General features: G+C 46.0%; 1 protein-coding gene across 1 annotated transcript in view; it reads right to left on the reverse strand.

Moving 5' to 3' along the window:
• ACSF3 (acyl-CoA synthetase family member 3) overlaps nt 1–27,101 on the reverse strand; it is a 407,668-nt gene that overhangs the window by 343,048 nt on the left and 37,519 nt on the right. Inside the window, exons 3-4 of the mRNA XM_086945801.1 lie at nt 4,883–5,038; nt 3,613–3,767 (exon numbers count right to left, since the gene is read on the reverse strand). Of these exons, the coding sequence (XP_086801927.1) occupies nt 3,613–3,767; nt 4,883–5,038 (311 nt within the window). The remainder of the gene's footprint in view (nt 1–3,612; nt 3,768–4,882; nt 5,039–27,101) is intronic.

Here is a 27,101-nt window from a genome sequence, read left to right on the forward strand (position 1 = left end):
ACTCCCAAGTGGGTGTGAGGAGATTCCTTCTTGGATATTGCCATTTGTTTCAATAATTTTTAGGCCTGTTAGATCAGAGGCCGTTACGTTCCCATCCATCTTTAATGCAGGAACCTACAATGTGGCATTTGAACAATTAAAATGGGGCATCATTTTACCTGGGGAAGTAGCTGGTGCCTTATCTTCTGGTGTTGCAGGGCCTGGTTTCTTGGCACCTGTCATGCGATTACTTCAAAATTCGATCTTGCCCGGACCAATCTAAGCTAACATCCGTTGGTAGATGCCGGGGCCACTTACGCTGGATCTACCATACTCCTGGACACCTTGTTGAACAACATAATTACTACTCATACGAAGAAAGCAACTCAGTAGGTCTTTTCAACAACCCTTCAGTGGTAGGTTGAACCATTTTTGGGACATACATCTGCCACGGACTCTCATTTCTGCGAGCTTCGTGACGCAGGAGTGTCATGGCTGCTACCTTGCTCTGACCTTCTGCCAGCAGGAACAACTGCACCACCACAGAGAACTGAACCTGTCATATATGTAGTTACTGTTCCCTCCGAGATGACAGACTTCCTTTGTTTGTAAGAGAAAGATAAACCCTCTTAGCCCACCTAACCCTTTCATCCAGCCTGACATGGGTATATCTGGAAACCCTATGGCAGCTGAGAATATGCTTGGGCCAAAATATCTTGCAATTTCTTAGCTACAGGACGACTTGAAAAACACTCTGACTTATAGAGCAGAATCAGTTCTCTGTCTTAGTATGGGAATTCAAACCACTCTCCTAGGCAGGTGAGACAATGTCACCTGTAACACAGTCCAAATCAAATCAAATCAAGGGCAGAAAGAAATGTTTCTCCGAGGAGTGTCATCTGAATTACAATAACAGGAGAAGGAAAGTCGTCCCTTACTACATTTAGGTTGAACACTTTCAAAACCATGCACAATCTCAAGCATACTTAACCTTTCCACACAACAACAACAGGGGAAATCAACACTGGAATAACTCCGGGATCCATGACACCAACTTTACAAAATACCTTTAATTTCTCCGACATGGACTCCCTGAGCTTAGCAATACATTTTACCTTCACTCACAAAACGTTTCCCCAATCATATTTTGCATCAGCACACACACCACACAACCACAGACCCCCCTCCCCTCAGTTTCCTTACCGGTCCTTTTTCTTGCCCAAATGCAACCCTACCCTGAAAGCGACCTCACTAGCTCTTAAACACTTCAGGATAAAATCCCACCTCTGTAATAAATATTAAATATGTAGCCTAACAACAACAGGTCCTACCTTTGGTACAGACGCTTTGCTAATAGGCCTGCCAATCCCTAAACTTGACTTATAACATAAAAGAACACTTGATTTCTACTTTTGTCTAATAATGTTTTTTCTTGTATGAAGAGATGGCATATGGATGATGAAGCAAGTCTTGAAAGCTGAGAGTCTGGCAATGGGAAGCCAGTGGAGCATTTGGGGGAGCCGGGGCATACGCTACATACATAGATGTGTAGGTGTCTCGCTGAGGTGTCTCGGATTCTTTGCAGTCTTTGGTGCAAAAAGAGATGGTGCCCTCGTAACAGCCTGTTAGCACAGTAAAGGTGTGACAGAAGGGGAAATGTGTAGCTTGGCGCTTCTGGAAGATATACAGTAGGGGAAAATCCACTGTAGAGTATAAATGATGTAGAAGGTACTTTTTGCAACGTGGCTCAGTTGGGGAAACCAGAGACGAGCTGCAGTCCAAGGTTAAAAGCAATGTTCTCTCCTCTGTCAATGTTGTTACACTACGTTCAGGGGCTAGATGGTTGTAGGTTGGTAATTGCTACAATCGCTACATTTCAGCATCTCTGTTTTAGTCCAGATTAAGGGGATTTATCAGTATTCATTAGTGGGTGGCTCAGAGGGGTGAACAGCCATGACAACGCGGGGATTACCCCGCAATGCCATTACAACGCAGGGATTACAACGAAAGTCGTTACAACAACTGTCGCTGGAGGGCGCTGTTGGATAGGGAATAGTTTAATTTTCTATCCAACACCTTCCCTACTGTCAACGTGGGCTGAAGTTGGAATAGAAAATTAAACTATTCCACTATCCAGCGCCCTCCAGCGAAAGTCGTTGTAACGACTTTCGTTGTAATCCCCGCGTTGTAATGGCATGCGAGGTAAAAGCCCGCGCTGTAATGCCATACAACCCTCAGAGGCAGTGGTGCATGGTTGGTGTGTCAATGTCTCTTAGGTTTCCAGATTTAACATGATCTTCATGCCGGCGGCCTAGTTGTAAAAACTCCGATTGAAGTATTGGATAGGATCTAGTTGATGGCTGAGATAGGCGTTCTCCTAATGCTTCTCTCTGTGATGGAGGCTTCGCTGCTGTAGCTAATGTTCTCCTAATGCTCCTGACAGTGACCAATACTCAGATGCTGGACCTGATGTTCTCCTAATGTTTCCAAAGGTGATAGAACCCCCACATTTGTAGATGTGAAGTGCAAGAACTGCTCAGCGTCTGAACCGAATGTGCAGGACTGTGACAAAACCCAGCTACAGCATATAATGAATAGGGGACACCATTGTCACTGCTCACCCTTCCACCATTTGAAGGGCAACTCCAGTGACTCTTGGAGTCGGCTGGGAGGGGGCTCTTAGTGTATGCCCCACTATTTCCTCCTGTGAGGGTAACTCCAACAACCCTCCAGCATTGGGGACACCTTTACCCCTGTAAGGCAGGGAGGGTGAGTGTGTGTGCATGCATGTGTGGGGAAAAATGGAGAACGCTTCCTGGTCATTCTAACTATAGGGTCAGACCATATCCCATTCCTTCTCCTCCAAAGTAGCTGTCTGGCAATTCTGCCACAGCAGCGTCCCCTAAGGATTAATTTACCTCGCAAATAAAACATGCTGCCCCATCTATCGCCTCCACCCTTGAGCCTACTATGAGGATGCCTGCAATTCATAGGTCAACAAATGTGCACCCAGGCCAAGAATTTGAACCTTAGAGACCCTCGCCCAAACACAGACCGCATCTCTCCCTGCAGCAATAGCAGTACAAGTCGTCCCATCTCCAATCGGCCCTGGCATATTACCCTGCCATCTGAAAACTAAGGTGTACCACTAAACCAACACCAGAACCAGCCACGAACTACAGTATTAGAATGTTCCCTAAAAGCTTATATGGACTAGCATTTGCATCCTTAGTGCGCAAAACATCAGGCTACCACCATTATGTACCACTCTACAATATTAATTTGTTTATCATATAGGTTTATTTTTAAATAAGAACCCTGAGTAGGCATTTATCTTTACCTTGATTACAAACATGTGCACACATTATCTGCTTCTTCCTAAACACCACTTCCCATGAGCTCTGCTTTGGCTTGGGGACCAAGCTATGCAAGGCAGACAGAGGTCCTGGGGGCTCAATGTTCCACCACAGACCAGGACTCAGCAGTCTGGCCAATAGGGAACATATCTAGTGTCACCTTTGATGCTGTTAAGGGATCCCTACAACGTGATGCATCTGGGTACTGGCCTGGCATTCCCATCTGACGTGCTCCCTATGCTGGATACTGGCTGCGATGGAAGCTCCGCTTCTGTACCTGATGTTCGCCTGACACGTCGCCCGCACAAAGTCCTGGACATGGGGTCTGGTGAAATGCTCCTCATAGTAATCGATCAGCTTGGAGTAAACAGTGGGTACGGCCATGAAGAGACTGACGGGAGGACCACTCCGAGTCAGAAAATGTTCCCAAACCTGGAAGAGAAACAACAATAGACAGTGACGGTGAGTAGTTTTCACTGTGATAGAAACAGCACAGGCTGACTGGGTGTTATTGTCACTGAGTAAAACATGGCACATTGATAGGGTATATGTTGTGCTGTGATAGAAACCACACACTGATCAGGTGTGGTATCACTGTGATCGAAAAAGCACAAGCTGGTGTGGTGTATTTATCACCTCTAGAGAAACAACACACACTGCAATGCACAGTACTCAATGTATCGACCTTGTAAGGATGGATGACTAAGCCTCCATAGCAGAAATTTTAACTTGTGACCTTTAGGTCACCACATTTGTCAGGGATGGATGTTCAATGCACTGGGATTTCTGTCAGCTAAATGCTCATTGGAGGTACGAGTTTCTGACCAAAAGGGGGCTATGGCTTGAGCTTTATAGCTGGCTGAAGGCATTTCAGACTGGATAAACAGGGCTCTAAAGACAGAGCATTTCAAATTCAGCTTTATTGAGGATAATGCGACTGTAGGCTGAACGTGATCTCAGTACTTAAGGCCTCATTTCACAAGGCCCAGTAATACCAATAGGGCTGGAAATGGGAGTTCCCAACCCCATCAGGAACACAAGATGAGTACTTCGCCCGGAGACTTCAGATGCTGAAAACAGCCGAGGTCTCAGGATGAGAAGCAGAGGTCTCAGGATGAGAAGCAGGGCCAAACTTATAGGAATCAGTGCAGAAGCAGAGACTCTGCCGGTTATTCCCCCAAAGCCCATAATTAGGACTATTTCACGCACCCAGAGTTACAGATGCACATGGTGTGGTGAGGAGGGGGAAATGGAGTACTGGGCAGAATTCGACAAAACTCATTTTGCAGCCCTTATTAGACTATCAGATTGGGTGGTGAGGGATGTACAAGAACAATGAATTCCCAGATTGCACAAGATACCTTTCCATCTCTGCTACCACCCATGAGCCTTGTAGGCAGCTCCCTTAAGTTGTAAACAGCCACCATCATGGTAGAAGAGGACCAGATAGAGTGAGTAGGAGCACTACAGATTGTCCAGAATGCTAAGGGGCTTAGCAGGAATGCCAACGATGGAATGAAAGAACGATACGCAACCCTAAACCTTACCTTCTTTGCAGAGAACTCTGGCAGCATGACACACGTGGCACCCACCCACAGGGGGCAGAGCAGCTTGTTGACGATGCCGTGTACGTGGTGCAGCGGAAGCACGTGGAGGATGGAGTCTTCCTTTGTCCACCCCCAGCTGTCAATGAGGCCAGTCACCTGTGGGGGGCGAGAAATAAGAAAGTACGTTGGAAATATGTAGCTACCCCTATTTCCAACTAGTGAAATCAGTAGTGTAGCTTCAGGAGAGTGTTTGGAATATTACACCCCCCTCCATAAATGTATTTTTAGATGAATTAGTTAAACGTACAGGTTTTCAGTCGGGTATGGTGAGGTCTCTGTTGGATTTTACCTGGGGTTGTTGCATACATACACTGACAAACACACACTCACTCATTTGTTTTGAATGCCTTAAACATGTTTATTTTACAAAACAGTGTGTTTCTCTCATTTAGTACTCCCATTAACACGTATTCATCCTCTGCATTTCTACTGCCTCTTAAGCTTCACGCATGCGCCCTGCTTGTCGTATAAATGTATGTGCCAGAGAGCGATTGTCGGGAAATCTGAAGATCAGACCCCTATTTTAGGTTCCAGCCAGTATTCGAGCCGGAGAAGGGCTGCCGAGCTGGGGCGGAAGTAGGCCAATAAGTCACCTGAAATCCATGTGAGCGTGCGCACTGTGAAGGAGATTCTCCGCCATGCACTCGTGTGTCCGGTTGGCACTGAAAGCTATTTCTGTGTTTTCGGTACTGGGAAAGTTTCAATTCATACTGTAACCATTTGCTGTTTCCTCCCAGGAGTTTTAGGCTGGGATGGGGCAGGTTGGCTCAACAACCTTTCCGAAGGACAGAGCAGGATCACCTGTTCCCAAGTGCGTTTGAGGTAGTTCCGGGGAGAAGCTTCCAGAAATGCCGACACTCTGTGGCACTATTCCGTGTCGCGTGGCGTCACTCTGCCACGAGGGGAGAAAGTACATCAGAGCGACGTAGGCGGGCTACGTCGCACGAAATGAACCAGCGCATGCGGCAGGAAGCCGAGGCCACTAGTGAGGTTTCCCTGGCTTACTGATGCATGCTTGGTGTTAAAGGGCATGTGCTATAGGAGAACTAGTTTACCCAAAAAAATGTGAGACTAATGGGGGAAAATGTAAACTTCTCACAGGCTGGTATCAAGTCCAAGAGTAAGCCAGATGGCATCAGGCATTAACGTCGTTTGGAGGGACCAAGACAGCCTGTGGGGCACTCCAGGCCCAGTCAGCTGTGCAGTGATGAATGCCCTCTGTAAGGTTGTACCTCGGATGGGGGAACACAGTCTGACGCATAAAGACAATTTAGAGGTACTGGCATCTTGCAAAACCTTGGTTAGGGTTGAGGATCATTGCTTCTTTTATTACCAGAAGCCATCTAACTACGTAGGATCAAAATAGAGGAGGGGGTTTTTGTGGTATAAAAAAAAAACTGGACAGTAATTCATTGTAAAGCACTTGTGGTCGAGTTTATTGAGCATGTGGTTGTTAAACTGCAGATAAGCTCAAGCTAAACAGTCTGCATTATTGAAACCTATCTAGCGTTGAAACCGCTACCTACATTCTGAGAAGCAAGATGATAATAATGGGTGATTTCAAGCTGTTGTGCAGAGACATTCTGGCTAAAGAGACCCAGAGTTCAGGTGATCTGAGGGTAGAATTGCAGTTTGCTCGATATCCTGCTGTACACACTCACCCATACATACCATTCTGGGTTGGCGGTTTGACACCAAGATTGCTTGTCATGAGATAAAGAAGGGGAAATAAGATAGGATTGTTATTTTTATTTAAACTAGGCTGTGCAAAGGCTAAAATCATGGGCCGATAAATCCGGTTTCGAAAATTTAGGAATTTAAAATTCAAATTAAACTACAGGAGAAGCCTATTCTAACTAATACGATGCATGATATTACGCTATCTTCAAACCCGAAAGAGATCATGAAATGTACACCTTATCCCACAGAAGAAAGAAAATTAATGTGAATCTGAATGGCTTGCCAATTAATTTTGAATTTCAAGAGATTTAGGTTCCAACTACTATTCGGCCAGTAATCCCATTTGTTACCGATTGCTCTTAAATCAAGATTCCAAATCATGCACAGTCTTCACCTAATGCAGGTGTCTGTCCTCCCAATTTGCATCAGGTAGAAACCTGGTGCAAATCAAATGGGAAAATATTGCAAAATTCTATTTTACACCCTCCGGACAAAGTAAAGGAACCAATTGTAAGTCATACCTCATTTTGAGACCTGCAACATAGAATCAGATGCAAATTGGCGGACAGCTAACTCCTGCATCCTCCACTATCGGTAAAACAGTTCCTTGTGGCGCGCCTCAAGGATCTCTCACTCACCTGTGCTATTCAACATCATTATCCAGCCATTACATGACCTGTTAAAAGATCCCGGTTTGATCTTCCCTCATTACACCAATGACACCCAGACCAACCACGCGTTGGAAGCAATGAGTAGGCCCAGAAGCATAGTCATTCACTGCCTTGCAACTCCCCCACTTCCCCCCAAAAGGATGCCATACAGAAGTTACTGAACTTTTCTTAGCAGCTCATTCCCTGCGAAGATAGCTGAATAAGAAGGCTACCTAATCTTAGTCTCACATCATGCCTCTTTCTTACCACACACTACATTTTCTGACACGTTATCTCATTCTTGCTGCTTCATTTTCTTCTCTGCATGGTCCCTTGGTCACTGTTTTGCCATCTTTCTCTTCCTCCTTTCCCTTTCTTGTCTGAGTCCAGTGATGAAAACTAACCAGCATTGGCACAGCCAATAGGTCTCGCTTTCGGGATCTTATAAGTGTTTAGCCATGCAACACTTGATGTTGTTTAAGGAAGGATATTGTACTGGATAACTAAACACTTACAATGTCCCAAAGGTGAGACCTATTGGATATGAATTGGAGTGCCTTTTAAGTGTCTAGGTAGAGCTATTGATTTTGCCAATGTTTCTAAGCTGTGCTGTAGAGAAGTGTGGCTGCTGTGAGGCATGCTGAGAAGTTGTAATTAAAAAGTGTAAGAAGCACTGAGTGATGCTGTGGTGTCGTTGAGTGATGCTGCGCGGGCCCTGAGTTATGCAGTGGTGGCGTTGAGTGAGGCTATTGTGGTGCTGAGTGAGGCTGTGGTGGTGCTGAGTGAGGCTGTGGTGGTTCTGAGTGAGGCTGTGGTGGTGCTGAGTGAGGCTGTGGTGGTGCTGAGTGAGGCTGTGTTGCTGCTGAGTGAGGCTGTGGTAGTCCCGAGTGATGCTGTTGTGGTGCTGAGTGATGCTGATGTTGTGCTGAGTAATGCTGTCATGGCGTTGAGTGATGCTGTAATGGCGTTGAGTGATGCTGTGTGGTGCTGAGTGATGATGTGGTTGTGCTGAATCATGCTGTGCTGGCTCTGAGTGATGCTGTGCTGGCTCTGATTGATGCTGTGGTGGCGTTGAGTGATGCTGTGGTGGCGTTGAGTGATGCTGTGCTGGCTCTGATTGATGCTGCTGTTGCATTAAGTGATGCTGTGGTGTTGCAGAGTGAGAGAGTGAGTGAAGATATAATGCCCAATTTGAAAATAAAGGGTGGAGCAAGAGAGGAGAGAGAATTAGAGAGGGTGGAGAGAGAGAGAAAGAGAAAGGGTGTACAGAGAATAAAGGGTGGAGCGAGAGAGGAGAGAAAGAGAATTAGAGAGGGTGGACAGAGAGAGAAAAGGTGTACAGAGAATAAAGAGGGAAGCGGGATAGAGAGAGAGAAAGAAGTGGAGAGAGAGTGAATGAAGGAGTTTGAAAGAGAAACAGATAAAGGGGTGAGAGAGAGAGAAAGAAAGGCTAAAAAAGAGAGAGAGAGGAGAGTTAATTAAGTAGAATGAGAATTAGAGAGGGGAGAGAGAGAAAAGGAGAGCGTATTTGTTGACAGGGACGCCACATGCGTAACAAAAGGGATTTAACAATAGCTGGAAAAATGAAAAAAAGATGAATACGTTATTTTGAAAAGCGCAAAATAAGTGCACGGAAATTGTCAGAGCTACGGTGTCTGCAGTTTCCTGACAAGAACGCCTACCGCTTGTGCTGGTACAACTTCTTTCCGAATGCCTAAGTTATAAAAACAATGTCACCAATGATACAGTGGACAGGAGCATAATTACGTACTACACAAATTCGTGTAACTATATAAGAGGTCAAAAAGCTGCGAATGGAACTCTATATAAGAGCTCGCATGACAAGACTAGGGTCGAGGAAGATAGGGGAGCAAGCGGGGGTACAGCGAACGTTTACTTCGTAAAAATACAAGAGAGGTCTCTCGTGGGGTCCCGGGATAAATCCTTGACACATAAATCTGCAGCGATACCACGACGGAAAATGAGCAGCGCCATCTTAAATGGAACAGTGCCCGATTTGCTCCGGAAGTGTACTCACGTCGTAACCGGAAGATTGGTTACGAGTGAAAAAGAAAATTAAACGTGAGCATGTTCAGCACGGCGTATTTACTAATGTTTGATACGTGCTTCCTACAGAAAATTATTAAAACGAACAGTGCACAAGGAGAATTATGTTTTCCATGAATATATGTACAAGAAGTGGCAGCACTGGTCAAAGCAACAAAGTGGTCCCAGGCACGCAAATTCCATCCGCCATGTTAGAATGGATGCAGTAAGATATATTAAGATACAAGTGGAAGAAAGTACAAGGGCTTAAACTAAAGAAACACTCTATGATAAAGGGGGTTGAATGACAAAAAAGAAGTATAGCGCTTGCAATCTAATATAACTATTTTCTCGTGTCTGGTTTGAATTCAAACACCTAAATCTCGAATAGCCGATGCCCATTCGAGCGTCAGTGCACTGGGAATATTGAAGGTCTAAATACTAAAAAAAAGGGCTATAAAGGGTCAAGGCTCCGCCATACTGGAGTGGCTAAAGAACATGAAGATAAAAAACATTGGCCGTGCGGCTGTGAAAGTGACGTGGCCGTAAAAGTGAAAGTGATCGCGGGCTGTAAGGGTGCCCGCGAGTGATGCACTTAATGACCCGTGACGGAGGATAGACAAATGGCGGCTGTGGGCATGCCTGCGTGCGTAACCGCAAGCATGAGGCCAGCAAAAGGCTGTGATAGCACTTTTAAAAGCCACTTACTAAATGTCTTGCCAGAGCAGCGCATGCGCTGGCTCAGGCGAGACCGAAAAATGAATGACGATGACCACCACTTGCAAGCAGCAGCACAAATTAAGCAGAGAGGTTGTGAATGCATCTCACATTCTGCACAATACGGACTGTCTTCCAAAGTGGCCAGAGTGGAATTTAAAGTGTTTACGATTACTCATTGGCCAACATACAGCTCTGGGGCTGATTATTTAAAGGAGGACCTGCAGATTCGTCATACCTTCCACCGTGAGGAACTCGTCTTAATCAAGTAGGGCAAACGCTGAAAAAAGCGCACGTTTGTGATCCTCGGGTTACCTCTTTTAATTCTTTGTTTCCCCAGATCCGACTAATGTAACTAAGTTTTAGTAAGTGCATAAACCCTGGCCTTGTTCGTTCTTACGCGCTTGGAAACCTCCTGTGGCCCTAAAGCGCTCTGCAAAGCCTCAGTGATAATGATTTGACAATGTGAGAGCTGTGGGGAATGAGGTGTCGGCCCCAAGCACATTTCACTGCGAGGTGCCAGAAGCTCCCCAGGCGCTGGATGCCGGGGTGGGAGGCTGTCATAATTAGCCCAGATAAGTGTGCAAATGTTATATGAAATATGCATCGATAACCACATTCTCTAGGTATCTTTTTAATCTCAAAGCTGTAGAATTGTTTTATCATTTAGCCAGCGAGGACCTGAACTCTCCCTATTTTGGCTCAGAGCTTCTTTTATTTTACTGGGCATGCTTATAAAGTGCAACTCTAGGCCCAGGCGAGGCGAGTACTGTACACATCAACAGGACAAACAGTCAACATCTGAGGATAGAAAGACATGCAAGTACATTTACATTGTCAACTAGGGAGTACAAAAGTTTAGAAATAAGGAAGAAACAGCATCACAGGGGGTGAGGTGGAGGAAATAAAGGGTACACTCTAGGAGGGTAGGAGAACCGTGGAGAGCCAAGCTGACCTGGACAACATGCAGAAGAAGGCTGAGGTGCAAGGGGAGCATGTCCCAGTGTCAGCACGTATGCTGGACATGCCTGGTGATGTGTGCTTGATTTGGGTCCTTCAGATATTTAACCTACCCGGTGATGTGGTCCTAGAAGTGCGCTCACCACCAGAAGCATCCCGTTTAGAGGAAAGGTAGGGTGTGCTCAAATGGAGTGCCTCCTAGGTCACAGAACAATATTTGAGGTGAATTCTGGCAGGAGACGTGCAAAAGCAATTCTTCCAAGGCAGGGGAGTTGTGCGTGTCTTTAATCAAAAAGTGGATGCGGAAACTTGCGGAACCTCGAAACCAGGAGGTGGACACTTTACTAAACCTTAAGATACGACCACCGGCTCCAGAGAGTCTAACAACAGTTCAAAGAAGCAAAGGAAGGGGAAATACGCCAAATAGATAAAGGAGGTTCTGATCTGGCTTCGCCTTGAGTGCGGGAGAGGGCCGGACTGTTGCCACACACGGGACAAGGACTCCAGGTCCCAGAAGCCTGAGGGGCCACGCCTGCTGCCCTGATCACGCTCCACCTACCGGAAGTGCCTATTTAATCAACCACACCATCCGCTTCGCGGAACGCGCGCGGACGGCCGCCGGGCGAAGCCCGGGCCAAGGGCGGGCCCGTCTAAGCCCGTCAAAGGCCGGAAGAGGCTGGGCTGGGCCACCCCCCCCCCCTTCACCTAAGGATAGGGTGGTGAAAATAAGGTACTGTTACAACTAGATTTATTAATACGGGTGGTTCCAATTGAAAACTTTTTAAGGACTAGAACAGCTCAGTGCACAGTAAAAACTCTATGGTTGGATTATTATGACCAAAGTGCATTGAAATCAGTCTGGTGTGTTATTGTGTACTCTAATAGTTTTTAGTGCCACTAGGGATCCCTAACACAGTCTAGAGAAAATGGGGATAAGAGCCTGTGTAGAGAATGAACAGCTGATATCCAAACCAGTATTAAAACCTACCCCTATTGATAAAATGTTAGAAAAGGCACTGGTGCCGTCACATCTGAAATAGAACGGACTGAGAGGCGTTTATCATTGACTCCTAATTTAGAAAGCCTCGCACCGGAGCTTGTGGCAGCACAATCCCCAGGGGCCTTAATGCTGGATATCTCCAACGAGCAATCATTAATAAATGATGTCACCTCCCAAAGCGATACCAGGGTCGCTCCACTTGCCCAACTTGGTAAAAACAGTAAAACAAAAATAAAATCGAATCCTGTGGTAAGGAGAAAGAAGACTCAGGGTCACCCACTGGAGAGGGGGAATCCAGGAGTGGAAACTCAGCCAGGGGCTATACCAAAATGGCTAGTGAACAGCCACTATGGGTCACCAAATTGATAGTGGACCTGCAGTGCCAAATGAGGGATATTGTTAAAGATGAACTCAAGTTTCTCCAAGAGAAAGTAGAGGGGTTGACTATACTATTCAATGATTTGATCATGAGAGGCACTATAACTGGCCCTGCTATTGTTGACAATGGTCCCCAAATTTTACCAAGAGCTGCATTGGATAGTGTTAACCCAAAAGCCAGCGCCCAAGCAGTACCATCAATTAGAAGGAGAGCCCCGTGCGTAATAGAGGCAAATAGGGGCCATATTGCCAAACTCCCGCAGGTCACTCCAACCCAATCTATTAGTTCGCCACCACACATTATCCCTGCAGAGCACCCAATAGCAAACCCTGGACAGGCAGGGGGTCGCGCCTCTAACACAAAAGATGACACTAATGGTTCATATACCCCAAGAGTTATTAACCTTCCCCCAGCTTCTACTCCATACGTTCTCATACTAGCTGGTGTTCCCGAGCTAAGAAAGGAACAGTTAGAGTCCTACCATGACCTAATGAATAAATGTGTTCACTGGTTGGTAAATAATTGCCATTTTAGATACGAGAATGTTTAGGAAATTTTAACAACACGTAGGGTGGGCTGGCTTGGCAAATGTCGGAAAGACATAGCCAGGGATTGTATAATAATCAATTTTAGAAATCCAAGGATGACCAAAAGTATTTTATGTAGAGAAATAAGAATATCACCCAGTGGTATCCAGGCCCTTCCACTAGGGTATTTTTACCCCCCCTAATACCCGTTTTTACGACACCTACCAAAGGGAACAACAAAGAAGAAATGACTACAGAATTTGCGGACCGCCTCAAACAGATCTGTACTGGCAGGGAAAGCCCATATATTCTATACCCACCGCAAATAGATATAGCTGCCTAGAGGGAGTAGATTGACTAGAGGATGAGCCACCCACCATCATAAGACGATCGGCACTAGTGGTACAAGAAATTAACAAGGAGGGGGAAAGCGTAGAGCCACGTTCTGCTCACAGAGGGGATCATGACAGAGGGACCATGAGCGGCTCCCCTGCCTGCCCCCAAAATGAAGCAGAACCTGTTAGGCAAGCCAATACCTCAATAGTATTCTCATCTGGATCCAATTCCATGGCGGATTCTGGAACCGTAAAGGTGACAATGTTTCCACCTGGAACTGAATCCCTACCATTGAAACCTACTAAGCCCCCTAAAATAAGAATCATATCTTGGAATGTGGCGGGATTGAAAAACAAGGTGGAGGACCCCACTTGGGGTTCCATCTTCGATGATTTCGACATCTGCATGTTCCAAGAAACGTGGGATAGAGGGGTTTCCTCGAGGTAAGGCTTTGCCACCTTTAGCATCCCGGCATCCACCAAAGGCAGAGGGAGACCATCAGGGGGCCTCACCACGTGGGTGGGTGTGCATCTAGGATGTCGAGCTGAGCAAATAAAGACAGGGTCAAACGATATACTAGGTGTATTACTACATTTCTCACCAAGGATTTATGTGGCTCTTATCAACGTATATTCAAGACCCACAGCTCTAGCTAAAGAGTCACAAACCCTGGAGGAATTATCAAATTTTCTAGGCACCATTAATGGTCAGTATACACTGATCGTGGGTGGAGATTCTTACTGCCAGTATGAACCACTGGTGGGCCTAAGCAAGGAGGACAACTACTGGATTATTCCGGAGACTAGCTGTCCACCAGTAAAAAATGGTCTCCCCTGGTGATCCAAATGAACTGCCTTACACTTAAACACTCTCTCAGAGCCTGCAATGGCAGAACCACTTCTGAAACCTCCAATAGCTATACTTATTTTTCAAAACGATCGAAGTTCCCTATTAGACTATATTCTAATTGCGTCCAAATCTTGGGAGAGGGTTTTAGATTTTAGGGTCATTTATCGGTATGATAGCGACCACCATGCGCTGGTGTTGGAGCTAAAGGGTTTTATTCAAGGGAACGACTACTTAAAAGAAAATGCTATAGATTCTAGGATGTCCATATCAAATTGTAGACGAAGAGTAAGATGGACGGATCTTTGTCGCACCCAAGATAAATTGAGTGCCCTTTATGAAGTCCTGGTCCCAGTGCTCCAAACTGCTTCCCTCTCAATAAATGAAGCAGGGGACGGGGTAGATCTGGAGAAGGCAAGGAGGAACCATGCCTATTTAGAAGAGGCCACTCTAGATTTCTTTTACCCGAATGAAAGAATTAGAGCAAGGAAAGAACCTTTACCTCAGTGGTTTAACGACCCTTGTCGTAAAACAAAAAAGGCCTTGATACTTTCCATCAAGGCGATGGATCGTCCGTCAATTAAATTAGCAAGGACAACACATAAAAAGGCAATAGTAGAAGCAAAGAAAAAATGGGAAACCGAAAGAAGGGAAGATTTGAAACACGCTCTGGGTGCGAGGGATATGAGATCATTTTGGAGAGCAGTTAATATGGACAGTTCTGATCCTAGGAAGCTGGTAGACCCAAATTTGGGAGAGGAAGTTGGGAGGGAACACTTCCATTCCCTTTATTCATTAGAAGGTGTAGTGGCTGAAGGCCCAGAGGGTGAAAACCAGTTAGGGGTTGATACACACGTTTCCCCAAAGGGTACCAAACCTGACATTGATGTCCATGGTATTATCTAAAAGAAATCAAGGGAGCCATAGCAAAAATTGCACCTGGAAAAGCCCCGGGTTTAGATAAAATCCCTGGGGACCTTTTTTGCAATGAACCTTCTGTATGGGTGCCATATTTTTGGGTTCTTTTTAACGCGATATTGCAGGGTATGAAAATCCCACGGAGTTGGGCTGGAGCAGAAATAATACCGATTTTTAAAAAAGGTTCCCCACTTTTGCCATCAAATTACAGACCAATCAGCCTGATTGATATTTCACAAAAGATATTCGCCAGTGTGGTGCTTTATAGACTTCAGTCCGGGATGGAGGAACGGAACATACTTACCCCCCTACAGGCCAGGTTCAGGGAAAAAAATGTCCACTATCGAACAAATACTTAGGCTCCAGATGTTATACTGGAAGACCGTGTCTTTAGAGGGTGATAGCCTTTATTTAATTTTTGTTGACCTCCGGTCAGCCTTCAATCTGGTCCCTAGGGACAAACTCTGGTCTGTTCTTCAAGAAACGGGGGCGTCTTCACATATAATTTGTCTTATTAAGCTACTTCACGAGGAAAATTATGCACAAATCAGGTTTGACAAAGAGGGGAACCTAACTGCACCATTCCCAATCAAGCGAGGAGTACGCCAAGGTTGCGTGCTAGCCCCCACCCTGTTTTGCCTCTATATCAAAGGCCTAATAGATTACTTAGCAATAGGAAAAGACCTCGATGCCCCGAAACTAACCTCCCGTCCAATATCCGCAATAATGTTTGCGGATGACACCCTGCTGGTGTCTAAATCCCCAAAGGAGGATCCAGAGGGTGCTTGATAAATTTGAACTTTTCTGCAGACAAAGGGGACTAGAAATAAACCTGCAGAAAACCAAATTTATGGCATTTAGCTCCCTCAAAACCACAAGATCAAACCCTACACTATCAGGGAAACCCCTAGAAAGAGTTACCTCATTTGACTATCTAGGGGTCACAATATCAGAAACCATAGAATGGGGGGCCAGGTTAGAAAATCAGCTCTTAAACTAACGCAATCTTCTGGAAGCATCAAAAGGGTCTTTTGTAAATCCAGCTCGAAACCACCGAGTCCGGCCATTGAAATTTACAAAGTACAAGCACGAGGTGGGGCATTATATGGAGCGGAGCTCTGGGGGCATGTAAATCATGAAAATCTTACCCAGGTAGAGAACAGTTTCCTGAGACAGTTAGTAAACCTCCCAAAGAGCACTCCACTTATTCCATTACGTTTAGACCTAGGACTCTTAGCCATTACAGACATAATAGCTCTGAAACCCCTACTTTATTGGCGTAGATTATGGGCTACTCTAGGATTATCATCTTATAGAGAGGAAGTAAGGAAAATAATGCATTTGAGAGGGGCTGCGAGACTCCCGTAGCTCTCCTATATTAAACAGTGGCTGCTGCGACTCGGATTGGATGAAATGTGGGACCATCCTGACACCTATGGTCCCAGCCTTCCAAGGAAAGTATTGAAAGCATACTTTGACGGGTTCAAATCAGCCCAACTTCAGAGCTGCTCCCGAATTGGTCGACTAACATCAGTTTTCTTTGAAACCAAAGACAGGTACAGCTTTGAATCAATGCAAAGAGTGTCCTGCGCACACGTATATGTGTAATGTTGTTCTCAAGTGAGAACTCAAAGATAATTGGTGGAAGTTCAATATATGAGGTTGGAGTCCAGTAGCGGAGAGTATACAAATATTTAATGTTTCAGTGTTGATCAGTACATATGAGAACAATTAGCCGACACGTGTTTCGTCACACCGTGTGAGGGCTGTGACTCTTCAGGGCTGGGAAGGACACAAGGTATACATGAATTAACTGTGGTGGATACTTTCTGATACTCATGGTGACTAAGTAGGGATGTATGTCGTGTAGGGATATCTAAAGTGATGACAAAGTGAAAGCTAAGGGTACATCTCATACTACGTGGAAACCCTAAGTTAGTGAAAAGACACATGGTATTAGGTGACATGAAATATGTTATAGCAACGACCCAGGTCATGATGTGACAAAGTGGTAATGAGAAATAAGCAAATTCTAACCAAAGGTCAGACGGCGCAAGAATCAAGTGGAAATTGAAAGCTCTCGTAAAGTAAATTAAATTAAATGAAACGACGCAACAGTGACATCTGTGTAACAATAAGATGGGAGTTCAGCGTAAAACACTAGCACTAGTAGGTAGAAATGAGAGTACATGCGACGTATACAGGTTAGCAGACAAGTGAGGTATTAATGGTAGAGGTAGACATATTTCTAATCAAAGGAGATGTGGTAAAACAAGCTGTGTGTGTGAGTAACAACATGTGGCAGTATATCAAAAATAAAGATATCAGCAAAGTCCTCAGAGGAATCTAAAAGAAGACCGAAGAGTATCATAAAAAAAGGTAATCGTACTAGAAATCGCGTTTAAACATGTCCAAAACGGTTCCATGCCGCATGTGTGTGCAACAACATGTGGTAGCATATCAAAAATAAAGATATCGGCAAGGTCCGCGGAGGAATCTAAAAGAAGACAGAAGGGTATCATCAATATGGTAATCGTACTAGACATCACTTTTAAATATGTCCAAAACGGTTCCATGGTGGTATCTAAGAGAAGACAAATGGGCTAGCGTTCAATTCCAATAAAGCAAGAAGTAAATCATCAGAATGCAGTGCAAGTCAAATGCCTGCAATACATGGTATGTCGTGTTGCTGTAATAAACATAAATAAAGGCTAAATAGATGACAGTGCATATCAGTAGATCGTCAAGATACAGTGCAAGTCAGATGTCTGCAATACATGGTATCGTGTTGAAGTAATAAACATGAATAAAGGCTAAATAGATAACAGTGCATATAGGACAGTGTACGTAGGTATTCAGTGACATGCAAACATGGAAAACAATGTCCGAGAAATACAGCCAGAGAAAAGGTGCACTGTGTGCCTTGCGGAATACGAACATATGAAGGTGATAGGCATATAAAGCTCGTGGTGGGAAAGGAGGGAGAGTAGTACAGAGAAAATGGAGGGTATTACCTGTGAAAAAGAAGATAAATTCTTTGAAAAGTATGGCGCTGTAGGGGAAAGATCGGGTATAGTCCGTGATTAGAAAAGGGCAAGTCATGTACATATAAAGTACAGTATGCGGAGAGTGGTAGCATGGGTAGCTCACCGCCAATGTAATGAGAACCAGTGTGGCAACGCGGTTGAAAGGTCGGTCGGTATGCTCATGCATAAAGGTGATGGGATAGCCTCAGGACGGGTCTGTCCGTGCGGCATACTGTGGGCGCAAAAGGGGGGGGGGATTAATTAAATATGCCCGTAAGGTCAGAATAACGAATGGTAAAAGTGTAAAGCATCCGTGTGGGAGAGGAAAGGGCGTCTTACCTGTGAAAGTAAGTTGCATGCACGAATAAGTGCACGGGAGTCTGGTCATCATCCAGTAGCGGATAACCAAGACATGAAGTGCCAGAGTGATTATCTGCTGCTCTCTTCCACCCTGCCTCCTTCTCTTAACTCCGCTCTCTTCTCTTCTCCTGTGCTGATCTGCTGCTCTCTTCCACCCCGCCTCCTTCTTTAAATCCCTGTTTTCTTCTCCTGTGCTAATCTGCTGTTCTCTTCCACCCGCCTCTTTCTCTAACTCCCTGTTCTCTTCTCCTGTGCTGATCTGCTGCTCTCTTCCACCCCCCTCCTTCTTTAACTCCATGGTCTCTTCTGCTGTGCTGTTATGCTGCTCTCTTCCACCCACCTCCTTATTTAACCCCCGTTCACTTATCTTCTCCAAAGCTGATCTGCTGCTCTCTTCAACCCGCCTCCTTCTCTACCTCCCTGTTCTCTTCTCTGGTGCTGTTCTGCTGCTCTCTTCCACCCCACCTCCTTCTTTAACTCCTTGTTCTCTTCTCCTCTGCTAATTTGCTGCTCTCTTCCACACCACCTCCTTTAACTCCCTATTCTCTTCTGCTGTGCTGATCTTCTACTCTCTTTCACCCACCTCCTTCTCTAACTCCCTGTTCTCTTCTCTTCTCCCATGCTGATCTGCTGCTCTCTTACACCCTGCCTCCTTCTCTAACTCCCTTTTCTCTTCTCTTCTCCTGTGCTGATCTGCTGCTCTCTTCCACCCCTCTTCTCCTGTGCTGATCTGCTGCTCTCTTCCACCCCTCCTCCTTCTTTAACTCCCGGTTCTCTTCTCCTGTGCTGATCTGCTGCTCTCTTCCACCCCTCCTCCTTCTTTAACTCCCGGTTCTCTTCTCTTGTGCTGATCTGCTGTTCTCTTCCACTCTTCCACCCGCTTGCTTCCTTAACTCCCTGTTCTCTTCTCATGTGCTGATCTGCTGCTCTCTTCCACCCGCCTCCTTCTTCAACTCCATGTTCTCTTCTCATGTGCTGATCTGCTGCTCTCTTCCACCCACCTCCTTCTTCAACTCCATGTTCTCTTCTCATGTGCTGATCTGCTGCTCTCTTCCACCCACCTCCAATCTTTAACTCCCTGTTCTCTTCTCCTGTGCTGAACTGCTACTCTTCCACCCACCTCCTTCTTTATCTCCCTGTTCTGTTCTCCTGTGCTGATCTGCTGCTCTCTTCTGCCCGCCACCTTTTTTAACTCCTTGTTCTCTTCTCCTGTGCTGATCTGCTCTTATCTTTCAACCCGCCTCATTCTCTAACTCCTTGTTGCCTTCTCCTGTGAAGATCTTTTTTCTTTCTTCCATCTACCTCCTTCTCCAACTCCCTTTTCTCTTCTCCAGTGCTCATCTGCTCTTCTCTTTCACCCCGCCTCCTTCTCTAGCTCTCTGTTCTCTTCTCTTCTCCTGTACTGATCTGCTGTTCTTTTCCACTGCCTCCTTCTGTGACTCCTGGTTCTCTTATCTTGAGCCGATCTGCTGTTCTCTTCCACCCGCCTCCTTCTTTAACTCCCTGTTCTCTTCTCATGTGCTGATCTGCTGCTCTCATCCACCCACCTCCTTCTTTAACTACCTGTTCTCTTCTCTCGTGCTGCTCTGCTGTTCTCTTCCACCCCACCTCCTTCTCTACCTCCCTGTTCTCTTCTCCCGTGCTGTTCTGCTGCTCTCTTCCACCCACCTCCTTCTTTAACTCCCTTTTCTCTTCTGCTGTGCTAATCTGCTGCTCTCTTCCACCTCACCTCCTTCTATAACTCACTGTTCTCTTCTCTTCTCCTGTGCTGATCTGCTGCTCTCTTCCATCTGCCACCTTCTTTAAGTTCCTGATAACTTCTGTTGATCTACTACTCTCTTCCACCCCACTTCCTTCTTTAACTCCCTGTTCTCTTCTGCTGTGCTGATCTGTTCCTCTCTTCCACTCATCTCCTTCTCTAACTCCCAGTTCTCTTCTCTTCTCTTGTGCTGATCTGATGCTCTCTTCCACCCTGCCTCCTTCTCTAACTCCCTGTTCTCTTCTCTTCTCCTGTGCTGATCTGCTGCTCTCTTCCATCTGCCACCTTCTTTAAGTTCCTGATAACTTCTGTTGATCTACTACTCTCTTCCACCCCACTTCCTTCTTTAACTCCCTGTTCTCTTCTGCTGTGCTGATCTGTTCCTCTCTTCCACTCATCTCCTTCTCTAACTCCCAGTTCTCTTCTCTTCTCTTGTGCTGATCTGATGCTCTCTTCCACCCTGCCTCCTTCTCTAACTCCCTGTTCTCTTCTCTTCTCCTGTGCTGATCTGCTGCTCTCTTCCACCCCGCCTCCTTCTTTAACTCCCTGTTCTCTTTTGCTGTGCTGATCTGCTGCTCTCTTCCACCTGCCTCCTTCTTCTACTCGCTTTTCTCTTCTCCTGTGCTAATCTGCTGTTCTCTTCCACCGCCTCTTTCTCAAAATCCCTGTTCTCTTCTCCTGTGCCGATCTACTGTTCTCTTCCACCCGCCTCCTTCTTTAACTCCCTGTTCTTTTCTCCCCTGCTGATATGCTGCTCTCTTCCACCCCGCCCCCTTCTCCAACTCCCTGTCCACTTCTCCCATGCTGATCTGCTGTTCCCTTCCACCGCCTCCTTCTCTAACTCCCCGTTTTCTTCTCACGTGCTGATCTGCTGCTCTCTTCCACCCACCTCTTTCTCTAATTCCCTGTTCTCTTCTCCTGTGCTGATCTGCTGCTCTCTTCCACCCACCTCCTTCTTTAACTCCCTGTTCGATTCTTCTGTGCTTATCTGCTGCTCTCTTCCACATACATCCTTCTCTAACCACACACACACATACATACCACGCACACACACACATACAACCACACACACACAAACACACACAATCACACCACACACACAATTGCACACACAACCACACACCCAACCACAGATACAACCACACACACAACCACACACAACCACCCACGCAACAACACACACATACGACCGCACACACAACCACACACACAACCACACACAACCACATACACACACAACCACATACACACACACAACCACAACCACACACACACACACACACACACACACAACCACACACATCTATCGCCCTCACTCTATCTATCTGTCGCCCTCACTCTATCTATATATCTGTCGCCCTCCCTCTATCTATCTATCGCCCTCACTCTATCGCCCTCACTCTATCTATTGCCCTCACTCTATCTATCGCCCTCACTCACTCTATTTATCAATCTATCATTCTATCTATCTATCGCCCTCACTCTATCGCCCTCACTTTATCTATCTATCGCCCTCACTCTATCTATCACCCTCACTCTATCTATTGCCCTCACTCTATCTATTGCCCTCAGTCTATCTATTGCCCTCACTCTATCTATCGCCCTCACTCTATCTATCGCCCTCACTCTATCTATCGCCCTCACTCTATCGCCCTCGCTCTATCGCCCTCACTTTATCTATCTATCGCCCTCACTTTATCTATCTATCGCCCTCACTCTATCTATCGCCCTCACTCTATCGCCCTCACTTTATCTATCTATTGCCCTCACTTTATCTATCTATCGCCCTCACTCTATCGCCCTCACTCTATCGCCCTCACTCTATCGCCCTCACTCTATCGCCCTCACTCTATCGATCGCCCTAACTCTATCTATTGCCCTCACTCTATCTATCTATCGCCCTTACTCTATCTATCTTACCTACCTATCTATCTATCGCCTTCACTCTATCTATGGCCCTGACTCTATCTGTTTATCTCCCTCCCTCACTCTATCTATCAGCCTCACTCTGTCTATCGCCCCTCACTCTATCTATCTGTCTAACGCCCTCACTCTATCGCCATCATTCTATCTATCGCCATCACTCTATTTATCTATCTATCTATCGCCCTCACTATATCTATCTTTCGCCCTCCCTCTAGCTATCTATCGCCGTCAGTATATCTATCTATCGCTCCACCACAGCATCACTCAGGGGCACCACAGCATCACTCAGGGGCACCACAACATCACTCAGGGGCACCACAACATCACTATGCGCTACTAAAGCATCACTGAACGCCACAGCATCACTTGTCGCCGCCACAGCATCACTCGTCGCCACCACAACATCACTCGTCGCTACCACAACATCACTCGTCGCCACCACAGAATCAATCTGTGTGGAACAGGAGCCCATATTACCATCGATGCCCAGGCTGCTGGCGCAAGACGCCTCTTAGTTCCCATTCTGAATAGTTACCAAATAAAGAGACGGGCGCTGGAAGCAGGAATCAAGAACAGAGTTTAATTCTCATGAGGAGAGCCTGTCATTTCAGACACGAAACAAGGTGCCATCGGGAGGTGCTCTAACAAGTGAGCTGAGACTCTGTCTTTTATACTTTACAAAACACTTGGCATTACAGTCACAGCATTGTGAAACAAAGAAAAGATAACCCCATAATCCTCGTGTCAATCCTACCCCACATGTGTTCACAATAGGGACCCTTGACCTGCTGATAAGAGAGGGGGCAATGACGCAGCTGAATGTTCCGCTGATTATTAGGATGTGTGCGCCTGATCGTAGCCCAGGGGGTGGGGAGGCCAGGATCAATAGTGGGTCCTTTGAAGAGGAGTGACTCCATACAATAAAGGGCAGTAAACAGTGTCTCCCGGCTTAGGCGATGGCCTCGGATATGTGTGGACAGTCCATCGAGGAGGGAGGGTTTGCTAACAGAGGGGTTATTCATGAAAGGAAAGGAGGTGTTGGTCAGGCGCGGCCGTGACTCCCAAGGACAGGGTCTTGCAGAGGAGGAAGGTTTATGACTTGTCCATGTGAGGGAGAAGGAGGGGGTCAGGGTGCGCGCAGGGTCAGAGTCGCACATAGAGAGAGAGGTCTTATGACCCGTACATGAGAGAACAGGGGCAGTCAGATACAGCTGGGGGGCTATGTCAGCTGAGGCGAAGGATGCTTCTTCAAGAGGGAAATGGGGGGGGTGCCTGGGTCAAGCAGGAGGGTTGCCTTTCATAGCAGGGTCGCGCAGAGTGCTGGGTTTCATGGTCTATGCATGTGAGAGTGGGAGGGGGGTGCTCAAATGCGCGCAGGAGGGAAGCCAGTGATTCTAATGAGTGGGCAAGAGGCCAAGGTGCCTAAAATGGCTGTCATGTACATATGGGCACGGGCTTTTACTGGCGGAGTGATACGGTCAATATTTCAGGGTATACGTGGTGCCTACAGGGAGGGGGACGGGAGAGGGCAAATGAACGCTGCTTATGTACATCAATTTTTCTATTTTCCACAGTCGCCCCTTTTTACATAACAGAGTTCATTTTTCTAATTGATGGGGGTATATATAAACAACAAAGTTCATTTTCCTATCCCTCCTAGTTAAGGGGCGTACATATAAACATGTGGTTGATGAAATAGCATTTGTCAATACTAACATATTGCACAAAAATCATGAACAGTTGATGTGATGGGCAGAATGCAGCACATAGGAAATTGCATTTGTCGAGTTCCTATCATTTCAAAAGCACTACATAGCATAAATGTTTCTGACTTAAAAATGTGACCAATGAACATTTTGACCAAGCAGTTGAGGGCGGAATCAGTTCAATATACAAAGTCTCTTCGTCACAGTGTCTTTTAGCAGTGAGCCATCACTGGTAGGCTCTAGTCCGTGTCCTTTCGTTGGCGCTGTTGAGCACCGGCGGTGGAGCTATAGGTCCAGCTCGGTTCTATCCTTACGCGTTGCAGGGTGCGGTCAGTCCTCTGCTGTTAGACCACAGTCCTGTTCCCTAAACAATCCGTTTAGCGGCGCCTTATGCTCGGCACCTATATTTCCGTGGCAACACCCTATTCCCACCTGAATGCCGTTCTTCCTTTTGGCGTGAAGTCACATGGAAAAGAGGGTGTGTGTTGTTCAAACAGTCGATAGGAGAGAGGAGGAGTTGGGTCAGAGTTCCTGGGACACACAAAAGAGACCAAGGGAGCAAAGGATAACAAGCAGGCAGGCCCATCAATCGGGCCCAAAGAAGGGGGACGGAGACTCCAGGCACACGTGGGTTAGCAGACGGAGGGCTTCAGGGCAGCCCGTCAAGTTTCATTTTCCACGTTTGAAATTGCTGTCTCGTCCCGCATCTTGTTGCTCTGCAGCTCCACCTTTGGTCGAGGTCACACGTGTCTCAAGATCTGCAGCCAGGCTGTACGTCACATCCGACCCTTCTCCTTCGGTGGTCGTGAATCTTTGAATAGGTACAAAACAAGCTTTTAGAGAACTGGCAGACGAAGACATTTATGCATGTGAGTTCCTCCCTTAATCCTACGCATTTGGGAGATACGCTCATCGGTCAAAGTCAGAGGTCTATTACCAAGCAGTGCATATGTCGGCATTCCTACTGAGTTCATGCCAAGTTTACTCATCGTCCTATTTATAACTCAAGTGAGGACAAACAAGATTCCCATCAACTGTGCATTTCATCATATTCAACATTTTGGAACATTTCCCTTCAAGGCTGGCTAACCTTTTCAAACAGGGCGGGGGCGCTATCATCGAGAGTCAGGTAAAACAGGGGTTTCTCGAGGGACGACAGTTACTCATGGTCATCATGTTTATATCCGGGACAGCAGCTGGGGTCTATCAAATGGGGCGGGGATGCTTCGGGCGCTCGCGCTTGGGTGCAAAAGGGGGTGGGGCAATCTGGGCATTGGGGGTCAATCTAGACGTTGGTGTTCGTCTCTGATGAACAGAAAAATAAGGTGCCATTGACATACAGTTCCCCTATAAAAGGCCAAATTGGGGGACCTTAGTCGTCTTACCTGTCCTTTCCTTCTCAGCCAATTCGAGTTCATTCATTTTTGCAGAAAGGAGAGGTAGTAATATGGCGAGATACAATCATTTTAGTTTCGGTCAATTTCGCTGAACACCTTCGCGTTCAATAAGTATCCAATCAGGCTGGTGCCAGTGAGGCACGGTTTTACCATAAAAAGGAAGAGGAAATAGGGAGACTCTCAGAGAGTGAGAGTCGTCCGCAATCTAAACGAGCCATTTGGTACACGTATGACATGTAGAGAGAGAGAGAGAGAGAGAGAGAGAGAGAGAGAGAGAGAGAGAGAGAGAGAGAGAGAGAGAAAGGGAGAGAGATATAGAGAGGAAAAAGGTGGGATAGAGATAGAGAAAGACAGAGAGATGTGTACAAAAATAGGTCATTTAGTGCGTTCACAACACAGAACAGCAGGGGGTCAGGTAACGGAGAGACGCAAACAAAGGGAGAACATAAACCCCTACAGCACATACACACGAACTCAGACAGAGGAAGACAGTACATGTATTACATATATATAAGACATTCACGACAAAACACAAAACAACAGTTGGCCAACAAAATCAATTTTTTCTTATCCTTCATGTCTTTACTATCCTATTTATCTTCGTGCTTAGTTCTTTTTACCTTTCCCTCCTTTTCCCTCTCGCTTGTTATTTCTGCGAGCGTTCTCAATTGCCAATACTTACACCTCGGTCAGTCGATCTGAAATTAACCTGGTCGCGCTATTTACCCATGGTTGGATCTTAAACCATTTTTCAGTCCCTTCCTTTGGTGGGAAGTTCTCCAGGCTGAGGCAACGGCAAGTATTGATCGGGAGAACAGTCAAACAGCTTGGCTAGATCTATAAGAGTGTGAGAAGGGGGCAGTACATTGAACATCAGCAACATTTCTAACTTCCCAGACGGGTGGTGCCGTGGTAACCCTTACCCACACACTTTTCTTTGTCCTTTCCCTACCTAGTCAAACGTCTAGTTACATTATCTAACGTGTTATTTCTAGTCAATTTTCGTCATACAGTACCCGTCAAGTTTCTATGTCAGTCCATCCTCCCAGTCGCTATGTTCTAAGGAGGAACAGTCATGTTTAAGTCTACGTCTTTTAAAAACTTATCGTCATAAGGACTATGCACATATTCCCTCCTTCCCTTTTCGTCGGTGGTTCAATCATCGCTCTCCCACACTTCAGCCGACGTCCTGTCGTGACCTGCAGGAGGGAGGAGAAAGAAGAGGTGGGGGGGGCAGCATTCAAACCACATTAGCATGCAGTAATCCGAAAATGTTTTTACCTACCACATACTCGACCTATCTCCACGTACTGCATTTCTTTACCATCTCGGCGTTTAAGCCCAGAGGGACCAGTAATGTCAGGTATATAATATCTACATGGGTTACTTGGTCGCAACCCCCTTTGTTGGGTGCAAGGGTGGCGGTCAGGTGGCATTTCTGTGGTGTCGTTTTAAGTGTGTCTAAAACATTTCTCCGGCTGCCTGTGACACATAATGTAGCTGCTAAATATCTGGTCCTTTTTAACCTTCAGCTTTCATCATACTTATTCTTCGCTCACAGTAGCAAAACATTCAAAACTCACTAATGCAACCACTACAACTATGCTTTCTTTTTCAAAATACTTTTAATAAAAAGTGTTGATGTATAAATACAGGCCTACAACCCAGTGGACCGGCCACGGAGCAGATTGGAACTGTACATAAGAAGAACGAAGTTGGTGGCAGTTCAATGCATAAAGTGCAGCAGTACAATAAGATCGTATCAAACTTCCCTACAGAGCAAGCATGATGCATGTCAGTAAATCACTTTTTGACTAATTCATAAATTCATTATCCAATGCTCATTCACTGTCTAAATTACACCAATTCATTTTCCAAATCATAATCAGTACCCACCCTAAGTCAGTTCATTGTCCAAACACATGA

This window comes from Lissotriton vulgaris, chromosome 12 (genome assembly GCF_964263255.1).
Source record: "Lissotriton vulgaris chromosome 12, aLisVul1.2, whole genome shotgun sequence".
NCBI classification, from domain to species: Eukaryota; Metazoa; Chordata; class Amphibia; order Caudata; family Salamandridae; genus Lissotriton; species Lissotriton vulgaris.